The sequence below is a fragment of the Vombatus ursinus genome, unplaced genomic scaffold (assembly GCF_900497805.2).
Source record: "Vombatus ursinus unplaced genomic scaffold, bare-nosed wombat genome assembly UNPS02014812.1, whole genome shotgun sequence".
Taxonomy (NCBI): Eukaryota; Metazoa; Chordata; class Mammalia; order Diprotodontia; family Vombatidae; genus Vombatus; species Vombatus ursinus.
Window position 1 is genome coordinate 39,359,235 of NW_020954590.1, and position 27,538 is coordinate 39,386,772.

General features: G+C 35.4%; 1 protein-coding gene across 3 annotated transcripts in view; it reads right to left on the minus strand.

Moving 5' to 3' along the window:
- The window catches only part of LOC114053839 (ankyrin repeat domain-containing protein 12-like), a 190,164-nt gene that overhangs the window by 34,202 nt on the left and 128,424 nt on the right, over positions 1-27,538 (minus strand). For all 3 annotated transcript variants that reach the window (XM_027876962.1, XM_027876963.1, XM_027876961.1), the window contains one exon: positions 7,523-7,670. In XM_027876962.1, the coding sequence (XP_027732763.1) occupies positions 7,523-7,670 (148 nt within the window). The remainder of the gene's footprint in view (positions 1-7,522; positions 7,671-27,538) is intronic.

The window sequence follows — 27,538 nt, forward strand, 5'->3', positions numbered from 1 at the left end:
TTCAAAAACACATAAACATACTTAATATATGACAAATCTTTAGTGTGAAGATATGTTTAATTTTACAGATTTTCCTCCCAAATTTCTCTGATCTCTCTTTATCCTGAAAAAAACAAAACATAACATATCTCATTACTAAATCTATCAATATATTTTAAGCAACGTTTTCCATGACCAAATTAGTGCGGGAAATGTTAATCTTGTCTATCCTCTTACTTGCTCTACTTCTTCTATGAAGACTTCTCCAATATCTCCAGTTGAAAGAATCCTTTCCTTTCTCAGATTTTCTCAGTCTACTTTTCTGGTCCTCTTTTTGTCTCCATCATGTCTTATCTTGTGTCATACTTATTACTAGAGATGCCATTCTAGATTGACTGACATCAAATCATTACTGAACATGCTTTAAGTCCTGCCTTTTAACTAGTTCTAAATGCATCTAGTTATACCATTACTTAGCACATACTTCTCTACCTTTTTCTAAAGAATAGCATGAGAGGCAGCTAGGTGGCGCAGTGGATAGAGCACTGGCCCTGAAGTCAGGAGGACTTGAGTTCAAATCTGGCCTTAGACCAAACACTTGAGTCATACTAGATGTGTGGCCCTGGGCAAGTCACTTAACCCCAACTGCCTAAAAAAAAAAAAAAAAAGAGAGAGAATAGCATGAAACATTTGATCAAACGTTTTGCTAAAATCTTGGCAAACTTCTGGGTGTTGTGATGCATGACTATAAACCCTGCTACTGGGGAGTTTGGGCTGGTGGACCTATTGAGTTTGGGAGTTCTGAGTTGCTGTAGGGCTAAGCCCATCGACTGTCAGTACCAAGTCTGGCACCAATATAAGGACCCCCTAAGAAAAGAGGGCCCAAGGCTACTTAGCGTGGAGCAAATTAGCTCAGGTCAGAAACAGAACTAGTCAAGGTTTCTGTGCTAATAAGTAATGGGATCATGCCAGGGAGCAGCCATGGCTGTTATCTGTATATTAAGAATAATAATAATGCTGGCCCAACTTATCTTACAAGCTTGTTATGGGGATGAAATGAAATTATTTATATGTGTGTGTATATACACACACACACATACGAAGTATTATAATCCAAGATAATTTTTAGACTTTAAAATTTATTTATTATTTGCAAATTAATGCCTTATGTTAGTCATCTTTGACAGTTTCAAAATCTACCTTTATTAAAGTACATCTTTGAGGTGAAAGATATTCCCTTGATATATAAGAAAATATTATTGAAATTATCATTTTTCATTGAAGGGGAATGGACTTTATTTAAATTATATATTTTATTTTAGACAAATACTTTTTCCAAAAAAATGTTCATGCCTCACTGACCTTGATTTTTTTTCACATTCATCAATTATGTACTGGTTTTTACAGAACATTTAATTTCCACTTGGTTAATATATTCTACCCTCCAACGTCAGTGAGATAGGGAGATCCTGGCACTCTTCTCCCAAAAAGTCCACATAAGAGGTGATGGAAGTTTGGATTACAGTGTTGACCAAGTCAAATGAAAGAAGAGGACAAATGTGATAAGAGATGTATAGGTAGGCAAGGCCTGACGACTAACTGGACATAAGAGATGAGAGACGGGGGAAGAGCTGAGGATGGTTCCAAGGTAGCAAACATGAGTGACTGGAAGAATGTCAACAAAAGTCGAGAAGTTAGAAATTGGGATAATGAATTCTGGTTAGCAACACTGTCCAAAGAGGGAAATAAAGTTAATCTGGCATGACCTACTTTTGATGAAGCCATGTGAGCTCTCTGTTTACCATTTCCTTTTCTAGATGTTACTAACCATCTCTTTAATAATATGTAGCCAAGGCACTAGCTCTTTCCTGGCAGTTAGTAAATGTGATTACTCCTATCCTAGGAAGTGTTGAAGTTGTTCTGTATGTGCTCTGTATTTTCTTCAGCTATCAGAAGTCAGAGACTATGTCCCAGACGTCAAGATGGGCTATGTCTAGAACTACCTTTACATCTTTGTCTCAACAAAAGCTATCATTTACATTGAGCTTTAAAGTATGCAAAGAGTTGTAGATATATTATCTCATTTGAACCTTTGCTTTTACTTTTCTAATTTTACAGAAGAGGGAACTGAGACTGACAGAGTTTAAGTAACTTGCCCAGGGTCACGTGACTAGTAACTATCTGAAGTGGTATCTGAACTCAGGTCTTCCTAAAACCAAGTTTACTTTGTTACCTAGCAGTCTTTTTTTTTTTTTTGGCAGAGATTTTTTTTATTAATTTATTTTAATTTATCAACAATCACTTCCATAAGCTTTCGAGTTTTAAATTTTTCTCCCCCTTCCTCCCCAAGACAGTGCACAATCTGATATAGCTATACATATACATTCCTATTAAACATATTTCACATTAGTGATGTTGTAAGTAAGAATTAGAACCAATAGGAGGAACCACAAGAAACAGAAAACAGAAGAAAAAAACAGCAAATAGCATGCTTCTACCCAGCAGTCTTTAAGGGAGTTGGCCAGGAAGAGAACCCTTAAATTTGGGAACCTCTTGTAAATACTGCCTATTTCTATCATATTGCTATTTCTATTTTCTCTCTTTATTTCTTTTCATCTTAACATGTGACTCAAAGAATCCTAGTAATCCTTTGCCCTTTCCTACTATCATTACTATTAGCATAACATGTTTACAGTGGTTAAAAAAAATCCTCTTTCTTGACTGTGATTTTTTTTTTTATGGTGAGAAGTAAGGAAACAATTATGATTCTATTTTAAAATTTTAAAGATTTAATTTCCAACAAGCATGTTTTAAAGAGTAAAACCTATCTGACTATCACAGGATCATAGTTTCTTTTCCACAATGGGAAATGGTCTTTTTTTTTAATCTTTCATGTTCTTTTTTAAGTCTATTCTGTATCACAGTTTTCATATGATCACTGCAAACTGCTGCATTATCTGTGTACATCACATTCCTCCTGACTAGACTGTAAGCCCCATAAAGGCAGGGAATGTCTTAATTTTCTCTCTCTCTAAACACAATGTTTTACACATAACATTAATTTAGTAGATGGCTTTTGAGTGGCTGAATTAATTATACCCTGAAGTTTCAGAAAAAAGGTACTAAGCTGACACAATATACCCAAGCAAAAAATTTTAAATTATTACTTTATTAAAAATATGTGATTTTCAAAGGCTTTTAAAAAATTCAGTAATTTTTAAAAAACTACAAGCAGCTTAAACAAGGCCAAAAGTGGGAAGGAAACATATCAAAAATCACACAATTTCAGAATTAGAAGAAACCTCACCGGTAATTTAACCCAAACCATAAAAGTATAGAGACCATCTCTACAATATACCCAATAAATGTTCATCCAGACTTCATTTAAGACCTCTAGGGGCAGCCCATTGTAGTTTTGGATAGTTCTAACTGTAAGATTTTCTTTACACTAAGTCCAAAATCTGCCTCTGTGAAATTCTACCCCTTGCTCCTAGTTCTGAACTGGAGGTCCAAACAGAAGAACTCAGTCAACAAGCATTTATCATGTAATCTGTGCCAGGCTCTGTTCTAAGGGCTGGGGATTCGATTCAAAGGCAAAAACAAACCCTGTTTTCAAGGAGCTCATATTCTAATGAATCTAATGCTTTTCTTCCACATGACAGCTATTATGTTCAGCATAAGTTTTTTCTTTTCCAGGACAAATAATTTCTAATCTTTAATGAATTCCAGGAATTTCTTGTTCTTGAGGACACTTACTATCTATTTGTCTTTGTATGGATGCTTTCTGATTTATCAATGTCCTTCCTAAAATAGGGCACCCAGAAGAAAACAAAACTCAAGATGTGGTTTGACCAGGATAGAGTTCAGTAGAGTAAAATTACTTCCTTCTTCCTTCTGGACACTCTGCCACTCTTAATCCATTTAAGTTGTTCTTTTGTTTTTTGATGATGATATCACATTGAGAATTCTATTGGTTAGTAGTTGACTAATGGCTCCAGATTGTTTTCAAATGAACTGCTTTCTAGCCATGTCTCTAGCATCTTGCATTTCTAAAGGCTTATTTATTTAAACTTAAGTATAGGTTTCAAAGGGCAGGTAGTAGACAGAGCTCCAGGCCTGGAGTCAAGAAGACTCATCTTTCTGAATTCAAATCTAACCTCAAATACTTCATAGTGCTGTGACCTTGGAAAAGTCACTTAACTCTGTTTGCCTCAGTTTCCTCATCTGTAAAATGAGATGGAGAAGGAAATGGCAAGCCACTCCCATGTCTCTGCCAAGAAAACTCCAAATGAGGTCACAAAGAGTTGGACACAACTGAAAAATAACTGAACAGGTGGCACAGTGGATAAAGCTCCAGCCTTGGAGTCAGGAGGACCTGAGTTCAAATCTGGCCTCAGACACTTCACACTTACCAGTTGTGTGACCCTGGGCAAGTCACTTAACCTCAATTGACTCAAAAAAAAAAAAAAACAAAAAACCCCCAACCAAACCCTGCCTCCCCCCAAAAACAAAACTGAACAACAACAACAAAGGTTTTAAAATCTCCAGTAAATTTTATCCTTATTTTGAGATGTTTAGAAAATTAAAACAAATAATGGAGAATCTGTGAATAAATAAGTAGGATCTATGAAATTTTTCATTGAAGGGAAAGCATTTTGTTTAGTAATACTTAATTCTAAACTTATATACTTGGAAGAAGCATTAGACCTGGAATGTAAAGCCAACTAAAGAATTTATAAAAACTGTCTACTTATAAACACTTAATTCATCATGACTGACACACAAATTGAGGTAAGTTATAGGGAAATCAGGTCGAGAATCTTTATCCTTGCTTCTTGTAAGGTGAAATGAATATGGGTCCTAATTCACAATATTCAGGGAGGGATTGATCTACAGCTCCCTCTTCTTATGCTGAATAGTATATCTTCTCTTATACATTAGCATTAACAAATCACTGGCGTCCAGAAATCTTTTCCCCTGCTACCAACTTCCCCCAACCTTACCTACTCTCTGTTACACGCTACTTCCAAAAACAAAAACATACAAAAACAAAGACTTGCCAGCACCCTGGATTCTATGATTAGAGAAGCTAATAAATTATGGAAATGTGTTCCAGGGTTGCTGAGTCAAAACCAAGAATTCATTTTCCTCTAGAAACAATGCTATATATGGTGTTTAAGTATAATGGAAACAGTACTATTAATGTAGCAGAGTAGCCTTGGGAACCTGCCATGGAGCTGCACATGTAATCTGGCCCTTTGCTTGAAGAGCATAAGCCATATTAAGGGGACACAATTCCTCTTTACTGATGATTCCTGTGACTGGGAAGGTTACATCAAAGATGACTAATGATTTATACAGGAAGATGTGCCCAACCTATGGTATATATAACAGCATAGATACCATCATGAGTTCTTTAAAAGTACCAGAGAGTAGAGCTTGTTAGAATGGTGTTGGATCTCCTGTCCAGATCCCACTAGGATCTCTCTTTCCCAATTGTCGAGGTCCTAGGCCCTTGTGTGGGGGACAGATGTGGACACTCACACTTCTTCAATTAGAGGGAGTCACCAACTATAATCCTGCCGGTAAGGTGAAGGAGGATCCTAGGGCCCACCATGCCTTTTACAGATAGGAGCTTAACTCCTATAGGTGTTGTCTCCCCAAAGAGAACTGTAAGCTCTTTGAGAGAAGGTACTATTTCTCTTTTCTATTTGTCTGACAAGATTTTAGCACAATGTTTGGCCCATAGTAAGCACTTAAATGTTTTTCGATTCCATAAAAAGAGCTGAGGGGGAAATGGCTCCACCTCCTTTGGGATGCATTTGGTGCTTTCTTTCCCTTGGATTTCCAGCAGGGGAGAGGAGGAACTTCCCCTTCCCCAATCATGGAAATAGCACAACCTCTGGCTACCCAAACCATCCTTAAGAAGTTTCTGTGTCTGGGGCAGCTGGGTGGCGCAATGGATAGAGCACCGGCCCCTGATCAGGAGGACCGGAGTTCAAATCTGGCCTCAGACATATAATACTTCCTAGCTGTGTGACTCTAGGCAAGTCACTGAAACCCAACTGCCTCACTAAAAAAACCCAAAAAACCCAAAACGTTTCTGTGTCATCTAGAAAGGTTCCTGTCTTTCAGCTGGGGGCCAGGGCCCATTTGCAGTTTTATGGAAGTGCCCCAATTCTCTGCCACTATGTAAGTAAAAAATGCCAGGAACATTATGGATAAATAAACTTTTGTAGGCTGGCTCAGGAAGCTACTCACCATTTGGAACACTGTTGTAAATAGACAACTTAGAAAAGAACCTTGGGAAACAGCCTATTCCTAGGCGGGAGAGCTATTTTATAAAAAATAATCTGTATATTTGGCAAAGATTACCTTAGGGAGTATTAGCTTAACTGTGAGCAATGAAAGTAAGAGGAAAGGCAGGCAGGCCCAGGTTTAAAAGTACAAGATATGCAAGGTCTTCCAGAGAAGAACAGAAGGATGTGGGGAAGAGGAGGGAGAGAATTCCCCAAGGCTATACTATGGGTATGAGCAACTTTCACTAGGCGATAAGAAGTGGCTAGGAGGTATGAAGAAGGAGTATGATTATGCAATAGGGCATTTGCAAGTTACCTGTTTATAACTAGGGAGCTGAATTATAGAATCCTAGGAGACGGAAGGTATCTCAGAAGTCATGTAGTCCAACCAATACCCAACTAATGAAAAGTGGTTATCTAACTCTATTTAAACACCACTGATGAGAAGAAACTCACATTAAGTCCCTATTCCTTTCCATTTTTGAAGTTTTAATTCAGAGAATTGTTGATCTGGAGCCAGGACCTCAGAAACTGTATATAGTCTGAACTCATAATTATGCAGATGAGGAAAAGGAAGCTTAGAGGAGTTAGTTAAATGACTTGTCTGTGATCATACAGCTACTGTCAGAAGTGGAATTTGAATGTAGGTCTTCCTGACTTCAAGCTAATGCTCTTAATTGTTAGGAAATTTTTCTTTGAATAGAAGTTTGTTTTGTACTTCTATCCTCCGGGTTCTAGTTCTTCCCTTGAGGGACAAATACAATAATCCAATATTTCAAATGTAGTCTGACTACAGGCAGATTTCCATGGGACTACCACTTTCCTTGCTGTGTACATTATACTTCTATCAGTGCTGCCTAAAATGCTATTAGCTTCTTTTGCTGTCATATCATACCACTGATTCGTTCTGAACTTAGCTCATAGTCCATTAAAACTCTTATGCCTTCTTCACAAGAACTATTTTTCTAGCCATATATCCTTCAAATTGTATTTGTGAATTAGGTTTGGATGGAGGAAAGTGGAGCTATCTTCTCTGGGAGAGAAGTGATAAGACCTGTATTACAGATATACTTCAACAAGTTATACACGTTAAGAAAAAGTGCACATTAAGCTAATCAAAGTAATTACTTGCTAACATTACTCAAAGAAGGTCAACAAATTTTATGTATTATGAACTAATTCATAATGCTATCTTAAACATCCAGCCAATGAGATGATCTAACATGCAATCTTGTGGAACTAACCTGTAAAGCTCTCTTCATCATCAGATAGAGGCACTTCTCTTTTCAGAAGTAGTTCTAACTCTTCCGTCTCTGCTACATCCACTGGTCGCTCCCCATGTTTGTTGGCTTGAAATGCATTTCCACCATGTCGAAGTAGTAGCTTGACAATCTGCAATGTTAAGCAATTTAAGTTCTTTAAATTCTATAAATGCAATTGAATTCAACCCTCATTTAATAAGCACCTATTATGTACAGAGTACAGCACTGCATTAGATACTAAAGGCAATAAAAGTAAGGTATCAGTTCCTGACCTTATGGAAGCTAGGACATAGATGAACGTTAACTAGTGACTTCCACTGTTTAAATTTTAGAACAATACAAAGAGGATTTATAGATGAATTATATTTAAAATATTTTTTAAAATTAAACAAATTAGAAGATTCACAATGAATTCAACCATTAAATGTTTTTATGTGGTCAACCAGGATTATTAGGGAAAACAGCAAAAAATGATCATTAAACTACAGCTCATCATCTTACAAAACAAAATTGATAGATTACTCAAATATAGACTATGTTAAATTGACATGTGAAATAACTGACTTATAGATAATATATATGATCTAACTGCACGTGGCTAAAATATCTATCTCAGGGGCAAATTCTTAACACATCCCTTTAAGTGGAACCATTATTGTTACTGAACCATGAATATCTAGCTATTCAAGAAAAAATATTAACTGCAAAGACTCAGGCCTATAATATTTGAATTTGCATAAAGGAATTAGAAAGACCTGAGTTCAAATCCAGTCTCAGACACTTACTATTTGTATGAACCAGAACAGGTGCTAAATAAATGACTATTTCTTTCCCCTCCCCCTCCATGATAAAAATTATTTTCCCTTGCTTTGTTAGAAAAATGGCAGACGAGAAAAAAAGTGATAAATAGCTTTTTAATTGCACATAGCCTATAATACCAGGCATGTATTTTTTGGGGGGAGATGGCACAGGGGCATCCACACCTATAATTTTATCAATGCAAGGAGCTCCTGGTGTGGAAACACTTTCAGGAACTAGTCTGCAACTTACAGTTGAAAGGCTAAATGGGGAAAGGAATAAGCATTTATATACTGCCAACTATGTGCAAGGTACTGTGACAAGCACTTTTACAAATATTATCTCATTTGATATCTCATTTGGTTAAGTGACAGGTAATATGTAATCAATGGCAGGCCTTAAACCCAAGTCTTCCTGATTTCAAGGCTAGATCTCTATGTGTCTATGTTGTTCAGTCGTTTCAGTTGTGTTGAACTCTATGATCCCATTTAGGGTTTTCTTGGCAAAGATACTGGAATGATTTGCCATTTCCTTTTCCAGGTCATTTTTTTGCAGATGAGGAAACTGAGGCAAACAGGGTAAAGTGATTTGCCCAGGGTCACGAGCTACTAAGTGTCTGAAGTCAGATTTGAACTCAGGAAGGTGAGTTTTCCTGACTCTAGGTCCAGCACCTTATCCACTGTGCCATGAAGCTGCCCTCCTATGCGTCTATAGTAGGCAGAAATTAATAGCTTTTCTTGCTTCTAAAAATGGTGTGATCAGTTTGCTATTTCCCTACTGTCCTTTGGAAGGGAACCAGAAATAGTCTTGAAAATCTATGCATGCCAGCCTATAGGCCATATTCTGAGACTATATAAATATGACATCCTCCATAAAATTTCCATTCCAGTGCCTTACTATGGAATGGAGATGACCTTGTATTCTCTGAGGCCTCATGAGCTATAGAAGTTCTTAGTAAGCAGGAAAGGGTTTAAACATGGTCCTGGTGATAAAAGGGGTTTGAGGAATAGTTAAATTTGGAAAGGCTCTATACCAGGTTGGTCACATAACAGTGAGGTTTTTGGCCATCACAATTCTCCTGTCTTCATTTATATTTTGTTTATACCTTAGAATATGATCAATTTTTATAAATGCTTGAACAATATTTAAATAAAGAAATTCTCTAATATTTTCAGTTCTTATATGGCTTTCAAATCTAATTTTTTTTCAGTGTTCTATGCAAGCCTGTGACTTCTTATTTTTCTTCATCTGCCTTGTTGTATTCAGTGTGATGGTGAAGGCACTTTCTTTTAATATTATTCTGTCCAAAATCTTTTTCCAATTCATTTAAATTTTCGTTTAAAAATTTAATTACCTGTGTTTATTGATCTATTTTCCATATAAACTGTATCTTTAAGAATGATACAGTTTCTTTATTTTTCTCAGTGATTTCTGATTTGAATTTAATGTTGTCTAATATCATGACTGCAGATCCTGATTTTCTAGAGTGAACCAATACATAATAAATTTTATTCCAAGTGATCATTTTAAAATCTGAAAATGCCTTCCTGTTTTAGGTTTGTTTCCTTTCCTGTAAGAAATCTATTTTTCCCTCATCATATTATTATTATCTATTTTGTAAACCTTTTCTGTTTTATAGGGTAATTCAATCAATTTATGTTTAAAGTATTAATTGTTAAATTAATTTTTTCCTTTATTATACTCTAATATATTATTTGTTCTTATTAGTAAGAAGGCTTGTATAACTTAGTTCATTATATCACAATTTACCACAAAAGATTAAAACAGATCATTTTGATTACTCGAAATTAAATGTTAGCATGAAATAAATTAATGCAGTTAGGATAAAAAAGGAAACTGAGGATTAGGAAAAAATCTTTCACAAAATATCTCTGTCTTAAAAGGATCTGATATCCATGACGTAGGGAATTAACACAAATATGTAAGACCAAAAGCCATCTCCCAATGTTAAAGGATAGTTAACTAGTTAAAGGATATAAACAAATAGTTCTCAAAAGAATTACAAATTATTAATAAACATATGACAGATTTTCAAATCACTAATAAGAGAAATGCAAATCAAGAAGTCTCTGAGGTTTTACTTCACTAAAAAGGATCAAAGATGTAAATAGTCAATGTTGGAGGGGTTGTGGGAAGACAGACACACTAATATACTAGAGGGGGAGCTATAAATTGATTCATATATTCTGGAAGGAAATTTGGAATTATGCTACAAGAGTAACTAAAGTGTATGCCTTTGACCCAAAGATCCCACTGCTAGATACATAATCTAAAGATGTCAAAGACAATAAGAAAGGCCCCATAAAGACTAAAATATTCCTCTCAGCACTTTCTGTAGTAGCAAACGTGGAAACAAAACAAATGCCTACTAATTAGGGAATGGCTAACAAATTGTAGTACATGAAAGTAATGAATTATTACTATGTTGTAAGAAAGAATCTATATGAAGAGTACAGAAAGAATGGAAATTCTGATACAGAGTAACACAAGCAGAACCAGGAAAATAATATATACAGTGATCCACAGGTAAATGAAATAACAAAAACTTGAGACTAAATACTATTTAATCATAATGACCAAGCCTAGTCCTAGAAAATATTTGAGAAAATGTATCTTTCCCTTTCCCTCTTTGGAGAATTGGGGATTTAGAGGCACAGAATATACTCATAGATAGAAATGAGGAACTTTTCCTCTCTCTTTTTAAATCTTTGTTATAAGGGATGGCTTACCAGGTACATTTGGAAAGAAAGGTAACATAAAAACAAAAGATATCAATAAAAATAAGATTGATTTTTAAAAAGGGAAAGTAGAAGTATTGGGGATGATAACCATAAGCAAAACACAACACACAACTTCTTACAGTCAACTATGAAAGGGAAAAAGAAAAGGAAAAAGGTACCACCTAGTGATTCACATATGGCCCTTGAACTGCTATATGGTGAGAAGATTGGGACTGGATTGTTCCAAGCAACATAAATTATAGAAACTTAGGTGTCACACCCTCATAGAGTTAAACTGGGGGAGACAACACGTACATAAGTAGGTATATATGAAAATATGTTAAATAGATACAAAATAATTTTGAAGAGAAAGCACCAACAGCTGGGGTGGGAGAATCAAGAATTAGGGTTAATGCAGAAGGTGATACTTAAGTTAAGCCTTAAAAGAAACTAAATATTCTAAGAGATGAAGGTGAGTTGAAAGGAGATTCCCTTTACAGTGGACAGGGTACGCAAAGGCACAGAGCTGGAAGGGGTAGTGCTATGTGTTTGTGAAAGAGAATTTTCAATAAAGCTGGAAAGTTAGGTTGGGGCCAGGTTGTGAAGGACTTTAAAATGCCAAACAAAGAAACTTCTACTTGATCATAGTAAATGAAAGTTATTGGAGATTACTGAGTAAAGGAGTCACATGGTTAGATCTGTACTTTGAGGAAATCACTTTGGCAGTTGTGTGAAGAAAGGAACAGAGAGGGGAGAGACTTGAGGCAGGAAGATCAAACAGAAGGCTACTGCAATAGTTTGGGCAAAAGGTGATGATACACTGCCCTAGTAAAATGTACGAGAATGGTGAGAAAGGGATGGATACAAGGAATATTGAGAAGGCAGAAACAAGATTTAGCAACTGTTTGGATATGTGGGGTGAGAGTGAGGAATCAAAGATGATATTGAAGATGCAAACCTCAGTGACTGGAAGGCCAATGGTCCCCTCAAAAAAAAAAAAGTTCAAAATGTCTAATAGGGGGGCAGCTAGGTGGCACAGTGGATAGAGCACTGGCCCTGGAGTCAGGAGGACCCAAGTTCAAATCCAGCCTCAGACACATAAAAAACCCTTAACTAGCTGTGTGACCCTGGGCAAGTCACTTAACCCCATTGCCTAGCCCAAAAAACCAACCAAACAAACAAACAAAAAAACAACAAAATGTCTAATAGGCAATTGGTGAAGCAGGACACTTCAGGAGAAAGACTAGATCTAGATATACCGATCAGGAGTCAGTTACATTTAAATGATAAATCTATTTGAGCTAATGAGCTCACTGAGAAGATATAAGTAAAAAAGAAGGCACAGGAGAGGGCCTTGGGGAACACCCTCAGTTTGGGAGGTATGATATGGAGGATCCACGGCAAGAATGAGAAATAACAAAATTTTAGCCCTTACTCTTTCTTTCTTTCTTTTTTTTTTAAATCTTTGTCATGACAAGTCAGCAAGGAAATTGCCCTCAACAAAGGAGACTGAGAAGGAAAAGTGAGAAGGGGAAGAAAAGAACCAAGAGAACAAACAGTGTCAGGAAAACAGAAAGAAAGGAGAAATTATGCTGGAGAAAGCCAGTAGCTTCAGATGCTGTTGACAGGTCAAACAGGATGAGGAATGATTTTTAAAAATATAAGCCCTCAGATTAGCAGTTAGAGATCTCTGATAACTTTGGAGAGAGTGGTTTCAGTTGATTGAGGTCAGAGGTTTTTGCCTAAAACTAAAAGGCACCGTTATTTGTAACAGAGTAACACAACAAGCTTTCTCAACAACATTGGGGTTAAAGCAAAAGATTCTATTATCTCCACTATTGCTTGATACAAAGCTAAAATTGCTCACTACAGCAACTAGACAAAAAAAAGAAAGAAAGAAGGAAAGGATAGGCAAAAAGAAGGCTTTCAGATAATAATGAATTAGAAAAACTGAGATTCAGTGAAAAAATTAAAGTAATAGCTTCATTAAAGTATCATAATAAAAAATACACCTGAATAACTGACCTTTCTGAATGTTACTAATAAACCTAGGAGTAAAAGATAGAAAGAAACTCAATTCAAGACTGCTACTTAAAAAAAAAAAAAAAAGACTGCTACATAAAGCACAAAATATTCTTTTAACCTACCAAGACATATGTGAGACCTATATAAATACAATTACAAAATGATCTTTATAGAAATAAAGACAAAATGTTGGAGAGCCATTCATTTTTCATAGTTGTGTCATACCACTATGGTTAAAGAGATGATACTACCCAAATTAGTTTACAGATTTAATGCAATGCCAGATGGACAAGGAGTTACTTTATAGTATTAGATAAGATGACCACAAAATCAATTTGCAGAAATAAAAAGTCTAGAATATCTCAACAGACATAATAAAAAAAGGAACAAAACAGGCTAGCGTTGACATTTCAAACTAAGTTATAAAACAGTAAGACTTAAAACTATATAGTTCTGGTTAAAAGAAAAGTAGAAAGATAAAGTAGATTGGATAAAGCAAAGCTCTGAAGCAAGAGAACATAGCAGTCAGGTTCTTGATAAACCCACACAAGCTACTAGTGGAAGGACTTCCTATTAATATTCAGTAAGAATTACTATGAAAACTATAAACAGTTTGGTAGGAAATAAGCTTAGATGAGCATTTTAGGTCAAATATAATAAGCTGTAAATGGATATTCCAATAATCCAATGTATTTGTTATCTCATGGATATGGATAATCTCTCTAACAATGCAGATAACAGCCCACTGAAGCCTGGCAATACTATGTAACTCTTGGCCTCGTTCTCTCAAAAGTTTTCTGTAGTGAGGTACAACCAGCGTGCTGGGGTATTTCCTTGTTGACTCGTCATGACAAAAACACCAATGTAACACTACTGGCTGAAAATGCGTTATTTTTCATTTTTTCCATAAATTCTCTTTGGATGGATCATCTTTCCAAATTAAAAAACAAACATTTATTTTACTTTGAACTTAACACTAAGTAAAATCAGCATTTCCATTAACATAACAGAACAGAGAAATAAGATTATACATGAAATTGCAACCCTATTAAGTACATTTTGCTCTTCTTATGTAATAAATTCAACATGTAACTTTCAAAGCTGACTTGCTTATCTTTGATAATATCATGAGGTAGGTATTGCTTTATCACGGATCCCCCTGAAGACTTGGTTAGGAATTATTGATCATAGTTTTTAAGTTTTTCAAAGGTGTTTTCCTTTACAATATTATTGTATAAACTGTTTTCCTTGTTCTTCTATTTTCACTCTGTATCAGTTTATATAAATCTTCCTGAATTTCTCTGAAATAATCTTTTTTGGTCATTCCTCCCAGTGCAATAATATTTTATCACATCCATATGCCATAATTTGTTCAGTCATTTCCCAAGTGCTGCTTATTAAAAAACCCCACACACTTATGTAATTGCAACTCTTTTACTTCACTTCTTCATAATTTCTGGATTTTCATGGGTTGCATATATTGCAGTAGCCTGCTCATGCTCAAACCACTGCCTTTTGGATGATCTTCAACTTCAATTCTTAGAAAAGTGTAGTATTTGGTTACTCTCAGACATGAAGCACCAGAAGAATATTAATATTAAAAAGATAGACCTTTATTTAAAGGAGAAGTTTTGGGTTATGAAAATAACTATAATTTCTATTTATTTTGTAAAAATTTTTATAGATGTCTTTTGTTTTTTACTTCACTATAGTTTTCTTCAGCATTCCTCTCCTTTATCCTCTTCCTCCTAGTGAGACATCCCTTATAGTAAATAGTATTTTTAAAGGCCAAAAAAAAAAAAAAAGAAAGAAAAAAATCAGTAAACCAATCAATACATTGGAAAAGTCCAAAAAAAAAAAAAACTATATGAAAACTATAAACAGTTTGGTAGGAAATAAGCTTAGATGAGCATTTTAGGTCAAATATAATAAGCTCTAAATGGATATTCCAATAATCCAGTGTATTTGTTATCTCATGGATATGGATAATCTCTCTAACAAGGCAGATAACAGCCCACTGAAGCCTGGCAATACTATGTAACTCTTGGCCTCGTTCTCTCAAAAGTTTTCTGTATTGTTTGTTTACACACATTGTGTAATGTGTAACACCCACAGTCTTGGAGAAAGTGGTTTGGAAGGATGCTCTCATATCTATTCTTTCGAGTCATATTTGTTCTTTATAATTTTGCAACATTCACTTTTGATTTCTCTTTTGTGCGAGTTGTTCTTTCCATCTACATTATTGTAGCTATGTATGTTGTTTTCTTGGCTATACTTATTCCACTCTGCATCAGTTCACGTAGGTCTTTCCACTTTTTTTTTGTATTCATCATTTCTTATAAGACGGTAACATTCCATTAGATTCATGTAAAAGACATATATATATATGTATATATATGTTTTATCTTTTGTAATTGTCTCTAAGTCCCTTTTTTGGTTCAAACTACATCTCCCCATAGCTGTGAGAGGTATATAATCTGCTTCTCTTCTAATTTTTTAAATAATATGATCTTTAATATAAAGATTATATATCCATTTAGAATACAATGTGGAACATGGTGTAGTGCTGGTCTATATTTAACTTCTGCCATATTTTTTTCCAGTTTTTCCTGCAGGCTAAAAAAAATCAAATAGGGAGTTCTTTCCTAAGTAATTTAAATTTTCCATTTAAAAAAAAAGGTTACTGAGTTCCATTGTTTCTGATTCTGCCTTGCCTATTCTGTTCCATAAAGGTACCTATTTAACCAGGACCAGATGGTTTTTGATGACTGTTGCTTTATTATATAGTTTAAGGCCTAGAAGTGTTATTCCTCATTTGTCTCTGTATCTTTTCATCATTTTCCTTGATACTCTAGATATTTTCTTTTTCCAAATTAATTGTTATTATTCTATCAAATTCTGTAAGGTACTTTTTAAATAATTTGATTAGAATAGTATTAAAGTGCAAATTAACTTTGGACTTTTTTGTCATTTTTATTATTTTAGCCCAGCCCAGTATTAAAGTGCAAATTAATTTTGGATTTTTTTGTCATTTTTATTATTTTAGCCCAGCCCAGCCGTGAGCACTGAATATTTCTCCAGCTATTTAAGTTGTTCTTTATTTCTTTAAGGAATACTTTGTAATTGAATATATACAAATCTTTTTTGTGCTTTAGTGCACTGATTCTCAGATACCTGATGTATTTTTTAGTAATTTGGAAGAATTGCCCTTTTTAAAAAAATATTTTTAACATTTAAAAAGAAATTTGAATTCCAAATTCTCTTCCTCCAACCCCTATGCTATCCACTGAGAAGGGAAACAAAATGATATCAATTATACATATAAAATCATGCAAAACATATTTCCATATTTGCCATATCACAAAAAGCAAGAAAAATAAAGTGAGAAAATTTGTATTTCAATTTGTACTCAGAGTTCATCAATTCTCTCTGGCAGTGGTTAGCATTTGCTCATCATGAGTCCTTTGGAATTGTCTTAGATCACTGTATTGTTCAGAGGACTCAAGTCTTTCACAGTTGATCATCATCACTACATTGCTGTTTCTGTATACAATGATCTGGCTCTTCTCATTTCAGTTTGCATCAGCTCATAGAGGTCTTGGTATGTTTTTTCTGAACCTCCCTGCCCCTCCTGGCCATTTCTCACAGCACAATAGTACTCCACTACAACCATATGCCACAACTTGTTCAGTCATTCCCCAACTGATAAGCCTCCCCGTGATTTCCAATTCTTTGCCACCACAAAAAGAATTGCTATAAATATTTTTGTACATAGAGGTCCTTTTCCTTTTATCTCTTTAGATGTAGTAGTGGTATTGCTGGGTTAAAGGGTATGCACAGTTTTATAGCCTTTTGGGCATGGTTCCAAATTGCTCTCCAGAATGACTGGACCAGTTCACAACTCCACCAACAGTTTATAAGTATGCCAATTTTCCCTCATCCCTTACAGCATTTGTCATTTCTGATAGGTGTGAGGTGATATCTCAAGAGTTGTTTTAATTTTCATTGCTCTAATCAATAGTGATTTACAGCATTTTTCATATGACTATAAATAGCTTTGACTTCTTTTTCTGAAATCTGCCTGTTCATATCCTTTGACAGTTCATCAATTGGACAATGGCTCTTATTTTTATAAATTTGATTCAGTTCTCTAAATATTTGAGAAATAAGGACTTTATCAGAGAAATTTGCCCCTCACCCTTTTTATATCACTTGTCTACGGTACCTTTTAGCAACATAACCTTTTCCTGATAATCTCTTTTAATTAGATTAATTTTTGCTTTTGCTTTGTCTGAGATCATGATTGCTATTCCTTACTTGTATACTTCAGCTGAAGCATAATATATTCTGCTCCAGCTTTTAATTTTAACTCTGTGTCTTTCTGTTTCCAGTGTGTCTCTTGTAAATGACATATTGTTGGATTCTAGTTTCTGATCCATTCTGCTATAAAACTCATTTTATGGGTGAGCTCATCCCATTCATACTCACAGTTGATTACTGTGTTATTTCCCTCCATCCCATTTTCTTCTGCTTATCTTTCTCTCTTTTTATCATGTCCTTTCTCAAAAGTCTGTTTTGCTTCTGACCACTGCCTCCCTTAATCCATCGTCCCTTTTATCATTATAATCCACCTCCCCTTATTTTTTATTCCCTTTCCTATTCCTCTATTAGTTAAGATGGATTTCTACATCCAACTCAGTGTATGTGTGTGTATTGGTTCTTTGAACCAATTCTGATAAGAGTGAGTTTCAAGCATTACCCTCCACTCCCACCCCAGTTTCCCCTCCACTATAAAAATTTTTCCTTCTATACCTCTTTTATGTGAGGAAAATTTCCCCATTTTACCTCTCCCTTCCCCCTCCTCCAAGTACACCCCTTTCTCACTCCATTTTTTTTTTTTGGTTAGGCAAGGGGGTTAAGTGACTTGCCCAGGATCACACAGCTAGTAAGTGTTATGTGTCTGAGGCCGGATTCGAACTCAGGTCCCCATGAATCCAGGGCCAGTACTCTGTCCATCATGCCACCTAGCTGCCCCCTCACTCCATTTTTTAAAAAGAGATCATCCCAACATAACTGACTCACATCTATTCCCTCTGTCTATATAGACTCCTTCTAACTGCCCTAATGATAAAGTTTTTAGGAGTTACACGTATCATCTTCCCACATAGGAATGTTTCCTTTATGAATTTAGATGCTAAGGCATTGGGGTATATACAATTTAATATTGATATTGGTTTGCTGTCTATGGTTCCTTTCAGCATTATGCAGTCTCCTTGTTTATCCCTTTTTATATTTTGATTTTTTGATAGCATGATTGCATCTTCTGCTTTCCTGGATTTGCTTGGTACATAGTAAAAAAAATTTTCTCTAGCCCTTCATTTTTATTCTGTGTATGTCTTCCATTTTAAAAATGTGTTTCTTGTAAGCAAAGGATTTGGGGGTTGTGTTTTCTTATCCAATCTGTTACTTTTAAATTTTATTTGATTGTTTAAACCACTTACATTTAAAGGCATTTTCTCTGGCTGTTCTTCATGCCTGGAATGCTCTCCCTCCTCATCTCTGCTTCCTGGCTTTCCTCAAGTTCCAACTAAAATCTTACCTTCTACAGGAAGGATTTTCTAATTCCTCTTAATTCTAGTGCCCTTCCTCTGTTGATTATTTTTTATTTATCCCATACATAACCTTGTTCGTATACATGTTTTCATGTTGTCTCCCCAGTAGAATGTAAGCTTGAGAGCAGGGGCTGTCTTTTGCCTTTCTTTGCATCACCAGCACTTAGCCTAATGCCTGGCACATGACAAGTGCCTAATAAATGCTTACTGATGGAATGAAAATTATGACTTAGGTTTATATTTTTCATTTACCTCTAATGTTAACAATAATTTGTCTCTAAAACAAATAAATGATAGAAACAATTATTTTCTCTTCTGTTGTAAACACAGTACTATGTCTTCTCAATTTAATTACCTTAAACTTTTTTAAGGTGGTCCTATTTTCACCAGCTCTCTTCTCTTTCCCTTTCCCCCCTCAGTTACTCCTTTCCCTGGTTTTGAAGTTTTACTGATTAGTTCCTTTATCTTTCTGGCTTTTATTTAAGACTTCCTCTATTTTTCTTTTTGGTTAGTCAAGTAGAATCCCCTTTCCTCTCTTATTCTTAAATATTTTTTGTTCCTTAGCTTTTAAAATGTCATTTTCTGAGCCATTTCCTTCTTTATTCTATTATGTATCTTCCCTTCCTATCCTAGGTTTTTATTTTTTGATTTATGGTGCTTATACTTATATGGTCCTTTAATTTCCACATTTCTCAAGGAACTAGAACTTTTGAGGTACCTACTTCGGGTTCTCTTCAAAACAGTTTTTATTATTGCCTAGCAAATCTTGTCCCCTGCCCTTTTTCTGTTGTGTCTCACTCTTAGAAATACCAATTTCTTTAAGGATAGAGTAGATAGAAGTATTGACTCAAGGTAGGAATTTTTGTCATTTTCTGTGCTTTTTTTGGGGGGGTGGGGAAGATTTCCTTCTTATTTTCCTCACAATTTCTCACCTCTTTCTTTCTCTTCTAGACTTTTATTCTTTGATCCATGGGACTTATATTTATTTATTTCTTCTTTAGTCCCTGTATTCCCCATGGAATTAATAATTTTAAGGTACTTACTTTGGATTCTTTCTTCTAAAAAGTTCATTATATTGCTTTGTCCCATGACTCTGCTTTTTTTTCTGTTGTGCATCACTCTCAGAAATAACAATAAATGTAGGTGACAGAATATTTCCCCATAATAGGACTCTTCCTATGTTCCCTGATTGTGCAGTTCAGCATGGATCTTTGTCCTTTCTCTGGTCACATTTTCTTCAGACTGTTTTCCCTAGTTTCCTGACTCCTCTCTCCTCTGGGTGTCAGTTGCTCCCAGGAGCCCCAATTCCCCTTCTTCTGGGGCAGAATGAGCCATCTCTAAGCATCAAACTGCTCCAGATAATACTCACTATAAGGTTTTCACCTCCCTTTATGGAATCTTTCTTCTCCTATAGGACCATTCATCAGTGGTACCCCACCCCTATTACTGAAACAAAGTATCCCTTTTTCTATCCCCCTTTTGCTTCCTCATCCACTCTCCTCTAGGCTACTTTTCTTCCTGTCATGCTACTGGAGTTATTTTTCCCTTTGTTGTTAGCCTTTGACTACATTAGGATATATCTTCTTTTTATGTTCCCTCCCATTTTGTAATTTAGTCCCACTAAAAAACCTCACTGATTCACCTACTGGGGTGTTGTGAGGTTTAATTCATGTTTCAGGCCTGTTTCCCAGTCAGTACTTCTATTTGCCTTTCCTTTCATCTGTCTTTCCTCTTCTATAAAGAAATCTCTCAACAGTATTTCTGCTGCTATCTTTTGTTGTCCTTGGTTGCTGTATTTATTTATCCTTGTATTTCTTTTGTCTTGGATGTCTGAGAAGTAAATATTCTCTTTGGGTCTGGATCTCTAAGAATATTCTGAATGGCGCTTTATTATTGAACATCTATATTTTTTCATTTATGGTTAAGTTCAGATTTGCAAGGCACGTCACCTTGGGCTGCATCTGAGTTTGACCGCTCCTTGAAACACATTATTCCATTACCTTTTGTGTTTTTTTGGTGAATGATTAATGGTTTTGTGCTATTTTAATTTCCTTTCCTTAATATCTGGAGGTCTTCTGGTTGCTTACAGAAGTTGTTTCTCAATGGAATTATTTAAATTAATGAGTATATTTCTTGAAGTTTGTGGTCTTGAGTTTTTTTCTGAAGGTGATTGTCTGTTTGTTTTTTTGACTGGCACTTCTGTGTTCAGAAGTTCCAGTCAGTTTTCTTATATTATTTCTTACATTATCCTGTTTAAGTTTGTTGACTTGTCATATTCTTCCATGAGGCCTTTCTTCCTTCAATATCATTATGTTTTGCTTGTATGGAGAGTATGCCTTCTTTAAAGTTATTGCTTTTTGTTTCTCTTCTTTCAGACTGTCCCTCACTTCTGGGTATTTGCATTCTCAATTAGTTATCCTTTCAATGAATTCATTGGTTAGACTTGCCACTGTGGATTCAAGTTTTTCAATTCTGCCAATTATTTCTGCTTTGCAGGCCAAACATTCTACTCTCAGAATTCTTATTTTTCTTTTAAACCATTCAGGAAGAATATGCTGTGGCAGTGGTGCTGATGAAATAAGCATTTATATAGTACCTACTTTGTGCCAGGCACTGTGTGAAGTACTTTACACTTAATATCTCTTTGATTCTCACAACTCTGAGAAGTAGGTGCTATTATTATCATTTCAATTTTACAGATGAAGAAACTGAAGCAGATGGTGACTTACCCAGAGTCACATAATTACTAAGTTTCTGAGGCCAAATTTGAACTTAGGTCTTCCTGACTCTAGGCTGAGTACTCTATCCACTGAGTCAACTAGCTGCTTCAGCAGCTCATAATGCCACTCTCTTCTCAAAATACACAGCACTGAACAGATAACTAAATGCAATCAAGTCCTATCACTTTTCCCTCTCCATTTCTGAGATTAATTCCTTATCCATTTTCAATGTATGTGTTAAATGTGTGGCCTGAAATACTAACTCAATGGAATGGCATGACAATCCAACAGAATGCCATAATCTGCCCAGAAAGGCATTTTTCACATACTACCACCAGGCTTGCCCCAGACTGTTCCAGGACACTGCAGCATCCTGCTCAGGAACACAACACCTCCTGCTCATGCCTGTCACAAGGTGGGCTTTCAAATGCCTCCTAGGACACAATAACACAACAGATTGGGCAGCTGAAGTCTCTATTGACACTGAGAGGGTCAATCTTGAAATTCTAATTCTTGCAGTAGACTTCGCTGTTATATTGCCTGGATTCAGAAGCTAGCATGTGTCCATTCCCCCTTTCTTTCCTCATTCCTGTGAATACTCACTTACAGAAGAACAAATCTCTCTCATTCCTATTCACCTCAACTTTACCCCTTCGACTCTCTAGATCTGCTTGCCCTTTTCACTGTGCCCTCTAGTAACCTGTTTCATAATTAACAAGCTTTCTCTCATTTTATACCATTTATTTTCTTGCTTTTTCCATCTTATGGCACTTCCTGAGTCCTGGCTCCCTCCAGATGACACTGAATCCCTGGACACCCTTTTCAAGACTGGCTGTACTTTAACTCATACTTCTGATTCACTCATCATGTTAGAGGTATCAGAATATTTCTTGTTCCCCACTGCTACTTCTAGACTCCTTTTCTCACCATCACTCCACCACCTCTCTTCCTTTGAGGATCATGCAATCCATTTTTATCATCCAATCCAGACTCTGACAGCTATTACCTACAGAACATTCTCTCTCCTTTGTCAATGAGTTCAGTGCTTGGCTCAGTCTTCTTCTCCATCCCAAATCTTGCTTATACTAAGAGACTTAAACATTTATAATGATAAACCCTCAAGCACCCTAATTTCACATTTCTATAGTTTTCACAAGTCCCATGACCTATTCCTCAATTTCAGCTTACTTCCACACAGAGATGGTCATACTCTTGATCTTGGCATCACTCACAGGTGTTCTACCTCCACATAGTATGAATTCTGAAATTCCTTCATCCAATTTAAAACTTTTGTCATTCCATCTCTCTTTTTGCCTTTCTCTTTCTAAATTTAGTTTTTTGTCCTCATCATGACCGCTAGTCACTCCATCCTTCAGTACTTTTCCAGGCCATCACTCCTGTTCTGGGTATATTCTCTTCCCTTGTCAGTATCAAATTCCCTTCTGGATTTTCCAGATTCTACTCTTAGAACCTCCTACCTGCTTGATACGTCTCAGTCTCACTTGCTGAATCTTTAATTACGCCAGGCTCATTAAACATGGATGTTCCCCAAGGTTCTAACATAGGTCCTCTTCTCCTTCTGTACTATCTCACTTGGTGATCACATCGGTTCCCAGAGGTTTAATTATCACATCTATGGTGATGACTCTAAGATTTCCCATCTTAGCCTCTCTCCCAAGGTCCATGCATTAGCAATAGCCAATGGGACACAGATATCCTATAATATAGGCACCTCAAACTCAACAGATCCACATTAAAACTGATTATCTTTCTCCCCCAAATCACCATTCTTCCAAATTTCCCCATAACTGTAAAAGGAACCACTACTATGGTTTTCGTCACTTGTGTTTGGAATGTTGGTGGTCTCCTGCACTCCTCTTCTTGTTTACCACCTACATCCAATCAATTGCCAAATATTGTAAGTTCTTTCTCAATAATGTTTCATATGTTCTATGCCATATCCATGCCAATTTCATATGTTCCCTTCTTTCTACTTGCACATCTACTATTCTAAGTTCATGCTTTATCAGTTGTTATTATTCAGCTATTTCAATTGTGTCAGACTCTTCATGACTCCATTTGGGATTTTCTTGGCAAAGATATGAGAGTAGTTTGCCATTTCTTCCTCCAGTTCATTTTACAGATGAGGAAACTGAGGCAAACCCTAATTAAGTAACTTGCTGAGTGTCACACAACTAGTGTCTGAGGCCATATTCAAACTCAGAAAGATGAGTCTTCCTGACTTTGGACCCAGCACTCTATGCACTGAGCTACTTAGTTGCCCCCTTATTACTGCTTGCCTCAATTATTGCATGAGGCTTCTAACCAGACTTCTTGTCTCAAGTCTTTCCCTATTCCATGACATCCTCCATAGCAGAGGTATCAAACTTCCTGCAGACCTGGAGTTTTTCCAAGTGAGGCCAGAACTAGATTAAAATGTAATTAGGAAATCTTTTAACAAAACAAAAATAGAAAACCCATGTGGTTTTCTAAGTCAATATGCGGTCAGTAGACATCCATTTCTATTTGAGTTTGACATCACTGCTCCAAATCATTGCCAAATGGATTTTCCTAAAGTGTAGGTCTGATTATGTCACCCCCATACTCAAACTCCAACGTCCTCCTATTAGCTCTAGGACAAAATATAAACTCCTTTATTTGGTATTTAAACTTTTAAAACTACCTGATCCCTTTCTTCCTTTCCAGTCTTCTCATATAATACTACTTTCCATGTACTCTGTGGTCTAGACGAACTGGCCTACTTGTTCTTCCTTACACATGATGATTCATCTCCTGTCTCTGTGCATTTGCACTGGCTGTTTCTCATGCCTGAATTCCTCTCCCAATTACCCTTCCTTGCCCTGTTTAGAATCTCTGGCTTCCTTTAAGAGTCAGCTTAAGAGCCACTGCCTATAGGCCTTTCCATATCCCCCTATCTGTTAGTGCCTTCCCCTCAAAGGCTACCTCCCACTTTCTCTTTATTTCTATTTTACGTATGTTATGTATGTGTTGTCTTCCCTATTAAAATATAAGCTCTGTAAGGGCAGGTACTTTTTTTTTTTAAGCAAAATCTTTATTTGATTTGGTATAAAAATGTCCATGGAAAGTAGAAAGCATGTGTTTTATGCAGAGAGTGGCTACTTATTTTCCTCCCAAACTCCTTTTTTCAGGGTTCCACTCAGTACAGGCCTAAGATAAAAAGATTATAAGGGCCAGAAATAGGAAGATCATAAAGAAAGCAAACAAGGCCAGAATCTAGTGTCCAGCCTGGTTAAGCTGAATTTCTTGGATGGGAGAATATGAGTGACTTTTCGCTACAGGGATTGCTTTTGCTTTCTCTTTCATTCCCTAATATATAGCATAATTTCTGACACATAGTAGGCATTTGATAAATCCTTGCTGATTTAACTTGAATGGTGCATTATTAGTTTTTAATGAACGTTGCCTGCTTTAGTCTCTCTTGGTTTTCTTGTTTTGGCAACTGATTAGTCGAATTTCTGTAAAAATTGCTATAATTGGAATCAATGTCCTTTATTCCATCTTCTCTTTTTTTTTCAGGGTTATTTAAATAGTTTTGGGTAGAACTGTTTAATTGCAAGCTGTATTTTTTTCTTATTTTTCTTTTTCTTTCATATCTTTACAATTTGTTTATTTTTTTCTTTCTTTGGTTTGCAATGTTGACTTTTCTTTTAACAAGTCAGTGATCCAACTATACACAGACATAATTTTCATATTGTATAGTAACATGTAATTTCCTGGCTATTAAAATACATTAAATTTCATTTGGTGAGAATGTTATATAGTGTCTTCCATACACAGCATCTCTTTTCCTGAAGGAAGCTTGTTATATATAAGATTTTAATTTCTGTGTAGTCAAAAGGTCATTGGCTTCTCTCATCCCTGATTCCTGAACCATATTTTCCAACACATTTTCCACTCTTTTCACTTACAGAATTAGAACTATTCTACTAGGTAATTGCCTACTGATCTATCTCCTAGAGAACAGACTTCTGAGGAAATGAAGTGCTGAACAAAAAACTCTGTGTGAATGTTAACATAGTGTAATGATAGCATTTTCAGTTCTTTGTCACCACAAAAAAGTGCTGCTATAAATATTTTTGTACAAATAAGTCCTTTTCCTTTTCCTTTGGTCTCTTTGGGATACAGATCTAGTAGTAGTGGTATTGCTAGGTCAAAAGGTATGCACAGTTTTATAACCTTTTGGAGATAGTTACAAATTGTTCTCCAGAATGGTTAGACTAGTGTCCCAATTTGACCATATCCCCTCCAGCATTTGTCGTTTTCCTTTTCTGTGATGTCAGCCAGTCTGACAGGTGTGAGGTGGTATCAGAGTTGATTTAATTTGCATTTCTCCAGTCAGTAGTGATTTAGAGTATTTTTTCATGTGGCTACTGATATCTTCTTTTGAAAACTGTTCGTTCATATCCTTTGACCATTCATCAACTGGGAAACGGCTTTTGTTTTTATAAATTTGGCCCAGTTCCCTACTTATTTGAGAAATGAGACCTTTATCAGAGAAACTTGATGTAAAATATTTCTTCCTAGTTTTCTGTTTTCCTTCTAATTTTGGCTTTGTTAGTTTTGTTTGTGCAAAAGCTTTTTAATTTTATATAATCAAAATTATTCATTTTACTTCCTGTGACCCTCTTTATCTCTTGTTTGGTCATAAACTCTTCCCTTATCCATAGATCTGATAGGTACATATTTCCATGCTCCCCTATAATACTTTTTATGTCTAAATAAATATCTATTTTTACCTTATCTTGTTATATGGTGTGAGATGTTCATCTGTGCCCAGTTTCTTCCAAACTGCTTTCTGGTTTTCCCAGCAATTTTTGTCAAATGTTAAGTTTTACCTCCAAAGTTTGGATCTTTAGGTTTATTAAACATTAGATTACTATGGTCACTTACTACTGTGTATTGTGTACCTAATCTATTCCAATGATTGACCACTCTATTTATTAGCCAGTGCCAGACTGTTTTGATGATTGCTGAATGTTGCCCTATTCTAAAGAATTTTAATCCTCTAATTTAGAAATGTATGTTGATACTGCCAGAATTTGTTTTTAAAGTAATTAAATAAATCCAGCAAGACTATATGAATATAACTATAAAACACTCTTTGCAGAAATAAAAACAGACCTAAACAATTGGAGAAACATTAATTTCTTACAGGCAGGTCACATCAATACAAAAATTACAATCTAAATGATTATCTAAACTAAATTACTTATTCAATTCTATACTGCCAAAAGAATATGTTATAGAGCTAGAAAAAAGAATAATAAAATTTACATGGAGATATAAAAGTCCAATAATCTCAAGAATAATAATGAAAAAAGTGGGAAGTAAGGGGTCTCTAAAGTACCAGATCTCAAACCATACTTCAAATCAATAATCATTAAATAGTTTGGTATTGCTTAAAAAAAGAAGGCTGACCAGTGGAGCTGATTTGTTATACATAGTATCGTAGAGTTTGATAAACCTAAAGATGATAGTTTTGGGAGAAATTTTCACTACCTGACAAAAATTGTTGGGAAAACTTGATGGCAGTTTGGCAGAAATTAAAGTTAGACCAACACTTCATATACACACACACATCAAGGTTAAGTTCCAAACTGACATATGACCTAGACATAAAAGTTCACATCATAAACAAATTAAAAGACTAAGGAAAAAAATAACCTTTTAGATCTATAGGTAGGGGAAGAATTCACAACTAATCTAGTGATGGAGAGGATCATACAAAATAACACAGAAAATTTTGATTGCTAAAAATTTAAGTTTTTCCACAAATAAATTTAATGTAAGAAACACTTGAAGATAAATGGGGAAAAAATATTTCCAAAAAGTTTCTCTGATAAAGGTATCATTTCCAAGATATAAAAGCAAATAATAGAATTTTCTAAGACTATTCTTCAATGGTCATGAAGTCAATGAACTGACAATTTTTAAACGAAAAAATTAAAACTATGGATAATTATATAAGATGATGTTCCAAATAACTAATAACTTAGAGAAAGAAATGAAAATTACAGTAACTCTGAGATTCTACCTCACACCTATCAGATTGGCAAAGAT